This window comes from Tuber melanosporum (genome assembly GCF_000151645.1).
Source record: "Tuber melanosporum whole genome shotgun sequence assembly, scaffold_7, strain Mel28".
Lineage (NCBI taxonomy): Eukaryota > Fungi > Ascomycota > Pezizomycetes > Pezizales > Tuberaceae > Tuber > Tuber melanosporum.
Genome location: NW_003299117.1, coordinates 1,495,968 through 1,505,779, shown reverse-complemented (window position 1 = coordinate 1,505,779; position 9,812 = coordinate 1,495,968). Strand labels below are relative to the sequence as shown.

General features: G+C 47.7%; 4 protein-coding genes; 3 read left to right on the top strand and 1 right to left on the bottom strand.

Moving 5' to 3' along the window:
• Positions 1–1,089: 1,089 nt before the first annotated feature.
• On the top strand, positions 1,090–2,567 carry GSTUM_00010510001 (uncharacterized protein). XM_002841343.2 has 3 exons: positions 1,090–1,467; positions 1,545–1,907; positions 1,963–2,567. Exons 2-3 carry the CDS (start codon positions 1,624–1,626, stop codon positions 2,441–2,443), a joined length of 765 nt encoding a protein of 254 aa, XP_002841389.1. The 5' UTR covers positions 1,090–1,467; positions 1,545–1,623; the 3' UTR covers positions 2,444–2,567.
• A 2,020-nt stretch (positions 2,568–4,587) lies between these two features.
• On the bottom strand, positions 4,588–6,365 carry GSTUM_00010509001 (uncharacterized protein). XM_052355828.1 has 1 exon: positions 4,588–6,365. Exon 1 carries the CDS (start codon positions 5,295–5,297, stop codon positions 4,857–4,859), a length of 441 nt encoding a protein of 146 aa, XP_052211793.1. The 5' UTR covers positions 5,298–6,365; the 3' UTR covers positions 4,588–4,856.
• A 420-nt stretch (positions 6,366–6,785) lies between these two features.
• Positions 6,786–9,022, top strand: GSTUM_00010508001 (uncharacterized protein). XM_002841341.2 has 7 exons: positions 6,786–7,106; positions 7,161–7,307; positions 7,329–7,352; positions 7,416–7,472; positions 7,537–7,697; positions 7,759–8,105; positions 8,157–9,022. The coding sequence occupies exons 1-7, from the start codon at positions 7,011–7,013 to the stop codon at positions 8,879–8,881; spliced, it is 1,557 nt and encodes a 518-aa protein (XP_002841387.1). The 5' UTR covers positions 6,786–7,010; the 3' UTR covers positions 8,882–9,022.
• Positions 9,023–9,044: 22 nt separating this feature from the next.
• Positions 9,045–9,399, top strand: GSTUM_00010507001 (uncharacterized protein; the record flags this gene model as incomplete). XM_002841340.2 has 1 exon in its annotated part: positions 9,045–9,399. The coding sequence occupies one exon, from the start codon at positions 9,045–9,047 to the stop codon at positions 9,273–9,275; it is 231 nt and encodes a 76-aa protein (XP_002841386.1). The 3' UTR covers positions 9,276–9,399.
• Positions 9,400–9,812: the final 413 nt, after the last annotated feature.

Genomic DNA, 9,812 nt, shown 5'->3' with positions numbered 1-9,812 from the left:
CAATAAACCAATCATATGACTCGACCGAGTTATATGTGCAAAACATAAATCATATGCATAAGGCTTACCCGCAAGGCATACTCGCAAGGTACACTCGCAAGGTACACTCACAAGGCACACTCGCCCTATGTACGTCCCATGACTCATATTTGAGCCATGTGCGAAAGCATCACAAATCCTACACATAACAAATCATATGACCCGAATGAGTCATATGTGTGAAACAATAACGTACCTGTGACTCATAACTATGCGTCACGTGAAAACCCTTTCCTCGCTAAGCCACGTTCGTGACAGTTGGTCTCAAATTTCAATACTTGTTTGATGTGGTACTCGAATGGGAAGAGGATTTGCTATATATTGCTCATGTTGTATATTATCATTTCCTGTATTCACATTGCTTGTAAGCTTCTATGTATATAGTAATCTTGTTTATTTATCTCTCTCTTTTTTTTTCCTACTTTTTTTTTTGGTATTTTAAATTTAAAAGTTGATTATTATATTTATTATGTACATACTAAGAATATTTATTCCAATATTTTGCAGAGAAGGTGGATTTGTAGGGTCTTGAAAAAAATGATGCGGAGGGAGGCTGACAGCTTGAACCCCCTAGGTTCTAGCTGCCCATTTATGATGAAAATAGTGATAGCGATTCTGTTCCTCTAAGTTGGACAATTAGACTACCTGTTGCGGATTCTATCTCACTTGCTCTGTTGTTGGTAGACCGCTTGGCTCAGGAGCTGGTGCTTGTGGAGTTTGAGAAGGAGATTCATTTCTTGTTGATTCTGAAGACATGGTAGAACTCGTTTGAAAACTTCATTGAAAATTTTTTACAGTATAGACGATGGGAAGTGAGGACATTATCATCATGTGAGGTTTCCAATTTCTATATTTGGTAGGTCTACATACTAACTACTCTTGCATTACTTGTCCTTGGCAATTTGGCAATGGTCTTAGCTGCTGGAACTCAAAATTTTCTTGCCAACATACCCTGGCTCTCCAGCCTACTCTTGGCATATCTTTCGATCCCTCTAATAGTTGGCGACCTTGGAATCCTACCGTATCCCTGCCAGTTAAATATTGCCCACTATCTTTAGCGATTGCCCAGTAGCGGTCCTCGATACAGATGAAATGCTACCGTTTTTATCACTCTGGGGGAGCCATCCATAAAACCCCGACATATAACATCCCTTCCCCCTCAACAGCAATCACGCTCGTTCCAAATCTTTTAATTCTTTTCGCATTTTCCTTCCTCTCCAATACCTCAATTCAGCTACCGTAATCATGAAGTTCCCTGTGGGAGAGCAGTTCTTGGGCGCTGCAGTGCCTGCTCCTCTGGTCGGCTGGATCCTCGAAGAAACGACGGGTTTGGTACAGAGGGGTGGTTTCCCCAGGGAATCCAGAGTGAACTATTCCGCTATTGTTGTCATAATTGTTTTCCTGTTCCTTGCGGTTTCAATTATTGCGGTTTGTTATTTCTCGCTGTCTTATTATTGTGGGATATCGAGCAAAAGGGCTGAACTGATGCTCCGAACGAACGAAAGATCCGCCACACCGCTGGGCTCTTGACTATCCTTACTTCTATTGAGAGCCCCCCCGCGGCTTACCTCCCTCTCGGCCAGAATGACCACAAGGCGGTGGCCGTTCCTAGAATCAACGTTGAAGAGAGGCACTATATCACATCCTCTCTCTTCGGAACTCTCCGTCACTTGCGTTCCGAGGGCGGGTTCTTTGCTCTCTGGAGAGGATTCAATGCGAACTTCTTCCATCTCATCGCTCGGCTTTTCGTCAACAGGATTTGCCAGATTGCCCTTGGGGGGGTCTTGCCAGGAATTCTTGCCAGGATCATCAGCAGTATCATCAGCAGTCTTGCATTGGGAAGGTTTGCTATGGTTTGCACGCAGCATGTTCCCCCCTCCCACGGTTATTGATGTGTGAAAAGGTACTGACCATTAAACAAAGCATCCAAATCTCCAAGCCTCGGAGCACAACCTGGTTCACCCGACTGATGTCAACCCCTTGGTCCACCGCCCGAAAGACCCTCCCAGCCCTTGCAAGTGTCACACTTCTTGCCGACCTCATCGGAGGACTCATTCACAGCCTTGCTGCCGCCGGGGTTGACGGACCCACTCGTGCCATCGCCATCCTAGCACCTTTCCTCCTCTTCCTCGGTATTGTCCTCCCAGCATCTGCCGCCCTGGTTCGTGTTCAGGCCTCTCACCTCCCCGAAGACATCGAACCGATCGTCCCGTTCGACCGCACCTTTGGGAAGACCGACGACAGAGATTTGACGCTCGAGGAGGCGTGGCGGAGCATGGGAATGCATGGGTGGAAGAGGGTTGCTAGGATGTCTGTGAAGCTGGCACCTATGACCGTGGTTTTACCACCCATTCTCGTTTGTGGGGGGTTTTTCTTCGTGAGAACTTATGCCGAGGTTCCTTAAAAGGTGGATGTGTTTGATAGTGAGGGGGGGGCTTTTGAATGACACGGGAAAATTGTAAGGTTGGGGACTTGAAGGCACTCTAGCGGCTTACGACACTTGGGAAATTTAGTACAAATTCTCTGAACATGACTGCGACTCCTGAATCCGTTAGAATGTCTGAAAACTCTGGAATACCGATATCCACGAAGTAGACCTACCATACCTCGTCATGCGCCTCCACTGCCACCCTAACATATTGGAGTAATAACCATTCAAAGCATGCTATACCATGTCCTACCATCCCTAAAACTCCACCGTATGATATCTCAACCCACCAAACCCACAACGGAACACAACCCATCCTCAATGCGAACTATATATGATAGACCAAACCTCAACCAGTCTCGTTCTCTGCCCGTTACCCAGCGTATGGCACAGCATATAGTAATCGCGCAAAGCCGGTCACAGGACCTACTTTAGAGGGTAGATTTCGCACTTTTTTACGCGTGAGTTTATGGGCGATATCATTTGAAAAAGTCCAGAATGTCTAGGGGTAAAGGGCAAGCAATGCAAAATCTCAAAAATCTCTCACTCTGAGTTCGAAATTTGCTATCAGAATCAGATCTGCTCTCTCAGAGTATCGTGGGACTAATCCTAGCATCATGTGCTTAATGGTATTGAAGTCCCAGCAGTATAGAGTTGTATGGAGAGTATAGGGGAGCAAGCTGGTCGGTATGATTGGATATAAGGGCTACTGTATATTGTGCTAGTATGTATCAGTAGGTATAGTCCTAAGTATTGGTATGAGGGCATAGTCCCAACTGTGGGTGTATAGCACCTTGGCAAGGCCACAACTTTATGTATATATAGAGGCAGATCTCCACTCTCTGAATGTTAAGCTTTCTTTGATTCCTAGAAGCATCGCAACACTTCAGAGTTCCACTCTGTGTCCATATTGGTATCTCTTCTCACCACGATTGCGACTGCACGATTCGTCTACCTCCATCAGTGCTAGGATTCGGTACAAGACAAAATTTGTCTTAGAAGGTGGATTTGCCGTTGTATAACTACTCAGGGCCTTCCTGCTGCGTGATGTTGCTTAACTTATACTCGTATGGTATTGACTAAGTTACATATGCATTCCCGCATATCGATACTTTCTCGGTTTGTCTTGATCTGACTTGTTTTCCGCTACTTTTTCACTGAATCAAAAAAAGCCTTCTTGACTTGCACATTTCGCAAAAATCTGACCCGGCCACCGCCCAGGATACCTTTTTGTTGTTGAGAAATTTCACTACCCTTTAGGAACACAACCAGTTCCACCCCCCTCACGAGAGATTTTAGACACCCCCAGTGCCGCACCCGCCGAAATCAAAAGTCCGCCCACAAGGTATGGCTGCCGGTAGCAACGTGCCTTGGTGGTAGGTGAACTGTGCTGATATCAAATCGCCCATAAATCAAAGGTAGGGCGTGGTTAAGCAGTTATTTGTGCATAGGTAAAGGTTGGGAAGAGGCTTTTGATTTTGGCCACAGGAAAGCGCCAGAGTGCCAGTAGTCACCCCTCCACCACAAGCCAACAAATATTCTTCTAAAAAAACCTGGTGGAAGTCCATCAGCGTGAAGACCACTGCTGCCAATTGTACAAAGCATGTTTAAATCGCAGTGTTCACCTTAAGAATGGATTGGGGGTTAGATTGGGGCGTAAATGGGCCCCCGGAAAATTTAAGGCTTATTTATAGATTTGGATCGCACAATAGAGTCCAGAGAGAGGTCGCCCTGAAGAGAGATTCCCTGAAGGAAACCGCTTGAAAAATAGCACCCCGCAAAAAAATCGAGCGAAAAGGAGATCACGAGTGATGCACAATGACTATCAATTAAATCTGACTAGAATTCCTCGAGCTCATCATCTCCACCGGCCCAGCCGACTTGAGCCGTATTCTCGTGAGCGAGCGTAGACTAATGACAATTATTCACCGAGCTCGTTGCAGGTTGTTTGAGGATATTGGGAGGTTATGATTGACTCCGGGAGGGACGAGGGGTTGGATGGATGGTTTGGGGGCGTGATAGATCGTTCTAGGGCCATGGTGACCTACGGAGAAGATCCTCCGGACACATCCTATGATACCACAGGAGTATGCGGAGTGATGATGCGTTGAAGGATCAGGATGCTTTGATTATATTTTATTTATACATCTACGTCGGCCTCTACAGCTGGTTTAGTTTAGGCGATGTGGAAGTGTGGGGGAAGAGGAGGACTAAGTTTTTGACCATATCATACGAGTACTGTATCGTACAGTACCCCCCCTACCTTTCCTACACAGCGCCCAAGTTCCAACTACTGCTGCGCTATCTGGCTCCCCCCACCTTAGTCGCTAGTCCATGAGATCTTTTTCATAGATGTTGCTTCAAGGTTCTATTATTATCGACATTGGTATCATACCACTGAAACCTGCAGCACCAAACGTGACAACCAGGCTCGAGATAAACCCCTACCGGTATTCCATGAGCCCCCAGCACGGGTATCGACTTCATGATATCCCACCCGAAAATTACCTCCTGACGATTCCACACCTCTTCGCTTTTCCGGTCCCGACGTATGATGCGTCACCCCCTTCACAAACATCAAACCATACCCTACCATCCGGACCTCTGTCGGAAGTGAAAAAGAAAAAAAAAATAGAATAATTACTGTAGAACGGGATTGTAATGATACTCGTATGGATAAACTTTCATCACGGCATGTAAATCTGCCAGACGATGAATCTGCACAATCATGGAATACCGAAAATACACCCCGTGCGAGCACACGGTCACTACTAGCGCCAGTTGGTCGAATCTTAGCAACCCTAGCCCGCAGGCCGGTCAGTAGGGCCATGTATTTAGGTTTTCCGCGATTGTGCGAGTACGCCGTTTGCTCACGGTAAGGTCCAATCAATAGTTGGTTAGTAGGTTAGTAGTCGATAAGGCACCGGTATCTAGTTACTTTTCCATCCGGAAGGTAGAGTGTGCTCGTAGGGGGTTTGTCCGCGAATGTGCAAGGTTGTAGGCACCGGTACCGATGATTCGCCGGGGTAAGGGATAAGCCAGGCCCGTCCAGCACATCGTGATGTGATTGATAGTTGGAGGTAGGGAGTTATTTGGTATGTTGGTATTCCACCATTTGTTCACCATATCCATCGCATGTTCGATTCCATCGAGCGGTTCCCAACTATTCTCGCTCTTCTGATTTCTCATGCCAGGTTCTGCGGCTTCTGAAAGCGAACTGATGCTAGTTTGGATGATTTTTGAGGGTTCCGGGGCAGGAGGGTGTCATAAGTGATGGCCTGTGTGGGCCCATTGGTCGAGTATCGTGATTCCCCGATTGTGGGGATGTCGCCCGTGAGTGTGCAGTGCCTTAGGGAAGACAAGTCTTTGACAACAGACAACTCGAGTGATGTTTTATGATCCTCAACTCCCGCGTCAGGCCATAAATGATGGCTCGACCGTTGTTGAATATTTCGGCTAACTTATCGGTATCGTGAGATGGAGCCGAGGGTTTACCATTTGGCGGCCCGGCAGCAGTTGATCCCCCCGTGTGATATTTCTAAGCACTTGGACCAACAGCGTCATTAACCCGTGCGCCGCGGAGAATAAATGGCAAAGTATCAAATCATAAGCTAAAAACCTCCTAATTTAATATCGTGGCAGGTCCTCCTCAAGGAATTGTTGGCCAGGGCATGATCAAGATTTATGGCCTTTCCAGTTTATCGTTAAGTTTTCGTGCAGAAACCTCCGTCCTCAGCACTGAAAGTGTGTGAAGCTTGGGAAGGGAGAAGGAATTTCAAAGTTTTGAAGAAGCTTGTGCAGGGCCTAAGATGTCGAGAGGCTCTGCATTCGGTGGCCAATCTCGTTGATAGAGCCCTCACGTGTCGTCAGGGTAAGCTCAAGCAGAGGTCTTGGAGTGGAGGCAACTTTGTGAATGGCGCATCGGTGTTTGGAGATGTATGATAGACTAAATTAGAATACGGGGTTTTCTCATCCAACTGCTCATAGATCTCAGGATTTTTAACTCCTCAAGATGTTTTACTCTGTCTCAAGCTTTTGCGTAGTTGACAACTCCGAAGGAAACGGGGGTTCTGTCGCTGCGCTGTGGGCGTTCACTCATTTCTTGCCGAGGTATCCTACTTGTACCGAGGATATCCCCAATCTTTGAGTAATCCGATGCGGCAAATGCAGCCAATCGGTTTTCTTTTCTACCAGATTTTGTGAAGAACACGTGAACATTGGAAAGGCATGTGAGGGACGCGAGAGGTAAAAGCGCTGTAGCCTTCATTCGATCACTGGGAATAAAGTTGCTTTTACTTCCTTGCTTGTTGGTTGTTAGGATTCCTGGGGACGATGTCATGGGTTCTCTTCCCCTTGTCTTTCATGTGCAAGTCCATTCTTCCTCCCCCCGCTACTATTTTTCCCCAAGCCAGCTTCCTCTGCTCGAGTACTCGTACAGTACCGGTACTCGTACCCTTCCTTCCTTCCTCTCACCCCCTCGCATCCCATCTCTTCTATTCTCTGGTACTCGTACTCAACCTTGTTCTCCCTATCTCCTGTAACCATGTCAAAGACGTTCAAAGCTACTGAGGTGGCCGAGCATAAGAAGCCCGACTCGCTGTGGATCATCGTTGAGGACGACGTATACGACGTTACAAAGGTGCAGATAATAACACCTCCCCTTCCGAAGCATACTGACAAGCGGGCCCGATAGTTCCAAAATGACCACCCGGGCGGAAAGAAGATCCTGCAGAGGGTTGGCGGCAAGGACGCTACCGCCCAATTCTGGAAATATCACAACGAGGGGATCCTGAAAAAGTACAAGGCACAGCTCCAGATCGGATCCCTGGAGGGCAAGGCCGTGTCGCTACCAGAACCGAAGAAGGTGGAACCAAAGGAGGAGCAGGTTATTATGCGAGCCGGACCCGTTGCCCCAAGCCCAACGAGCGAGGTACACGAAGTGAAGGAGGCTCTGGACACTTATGGTGACCTCATTCCTTTTGGCGACCCTGCTTGGTACCAGGGTGTAGGTTATTCTTGATCCTCGGGATTGAATTGTTCGAGACCTGTGGCTGACGGAGATTGGCTAGTATCATTCACCTTACTACAATGCGTCGCATGCTGCCCTCAGGGACGAGGTTAGGGCGTGGGTTGAGGAGAAGATTGAGCCCCACTTGAATGATTGGGAGAAGCAGAAGTTCGTTCCTGTCGAGATTTACAAGGAGATGGGTACTCGCGGTTATCTTCCGGGGTGTGTTCGCTACTGTTGCCCTTACTCTTGTATTCGGTTAGTCACGCTGACCGTTCAATAGTCTGCTTGGCGTCAAATACCCCAAGGAATATACCCCGTATAGCGTTGCTTCTGTTCCCCCGGAGAAGTGGGATCACTTCCACGAGTTTATTCTTACCGATGAGCTATCGCGTACCGGTTCCGGTGGATTTGTATGGAACATGATTGGCGGTTACTCGATTGGTCTTCCTCTGGTATTGAAGTTTGGTCGGAAGGAGCTTAAGGACCGAATTCTTCCAGGAATGGTTACTGGCGAGAAGAGGATCTGTTTGTGTATCACTGAACCCGGTGCGGGTAGTGATGTTGCAAACTTGAATTGCGAGGCCAACAAGACATCAGATGGCAGGCACTACATTGTCAATGGTGAGAGTAAGGTGCCCGTAGTAATCAACACAATGTATTTGTGCTAATATTCCATAGAGAAATGGATCACAAATGGTATCTGGTCCGACTACTTCACTGTAGCCGTCCGCACCGGTGGCCCGGGCATGGGCGGTGTTTCTGTCCTCCTCATTGAGCGCGGCCCGGGTGTCTCCACCCGTGAGATGGACTGCCAAGGCGTCCACGGATCGGGAACGGCTTACATCACCTTCGAGGATGTCAAGGTCCCCGTGGAAAACCTCATTGGCAGGGAGAATGCCGGCTTTAAGGTTATCATGACCAACTTCAACCACGAACGCCTTGGTATAGTCATCCAGTGCACTCGCTTCTCTCGCGTCCTCTACGAGGAGTCAATGAAGTACGCCAACCGCCGCCGTACATTCGGCAAGAAGCTGATCGAGCACCCCGTAATACGTATGAAACTCGCACATATGGCCCGTCAAATCGAAGCGACGCACAACTGGTTAGAGAACATCGTTTACCAGGGCTCGTGCATGGGTGACACGGAAGCGATGTTGAAGCTCGGGGGTGCCATTGCAGGATTGAAGGCTCAGAGTACCACAACCTTCGAATTCTGCGCCCGAGAGGCTACCCAGATCTTTGGTGGGATCGGATACACTAAAGGTGGTGTCGGAGCCAAGGTTGAGCGGCTATATAGAGATGTTCGGGGATACGCTATTCCCGGTGGTAGCGAAGAGATTATGTTGGATCTCAGCATCAGGCAGAGCTTGAAGGTTCACCAGGCGCTGGGTATGAAGCTGTAAGATTGGGTTGGGTTGGTTAATTTAGATTGCTTTTGCGTGTATGGGTTTTTACCTTTGCTGCCTGGTTAGTTGGTTGGGCTTTGGTTTATTAGTAGAAATTAACTACGGATGCAATTCTGCCGTATTGCTATTTTTGATATATATACTCTTGAGTTTTGGCATTATGGCAGTTTACGAAAAACAGCGCCGCAGATTCCCGATTGCTTGTGGGAGGGGTTCCCTCCGGAATGAGAAGAGGCTATTTGTGTACTGTAGCCCTGCATTGCATCATACGGTACTCGGCTATCGCTGGGGCCGAGTGATTGGGTGCCCTTGGGTTATGTGTGCTTTATTCCCCTGGGGTGACATGGGATTCGGTGCGGTACCATGGGGATATTTCTGCATCACACTATGATGGAAGGAGGAGCTCCCTACTCCATTGTTGTATTTAAGCTTCTATAGCCCCTGGGGTGTTGAAAAACTTTGTTAGGGGAATATAGGTTTCACATTCTTGACTGTGTTGGAGGCTCGGTACTATATGGTCTATTATACCTTCTCTCCTGCTGTATTTATGATGGACACCGTACCGTAGTCGCTGTCCAGATGCTGCATTGGGGATACAGTAGGTGGTTGAGAGTTTCCAGCACGTTCACCTTTAATGGAATAACTTCAAAGCCCATTTGGCTATGTAATTCCTTCCAAACCAACCGCTCACTCCTACCTACCGGAAACCTTTAGGAACCGGGAAGTGGTTCACCGAGTTTAGTATTTTATATGCACTTAAGTTATCATAGGTGAGTAGTATCATGAGAAACCAGTACCCATATGAGCAGTGGAGCCGGGCTTTCATTTTGCCAAGATCTCTGTTTTTACTAGCGCAATTTAGAGGACCTTATCATACTTCTCGTGATTTTGCTAACTACTATCATGGCGTGTATATGGCGTACTTGTA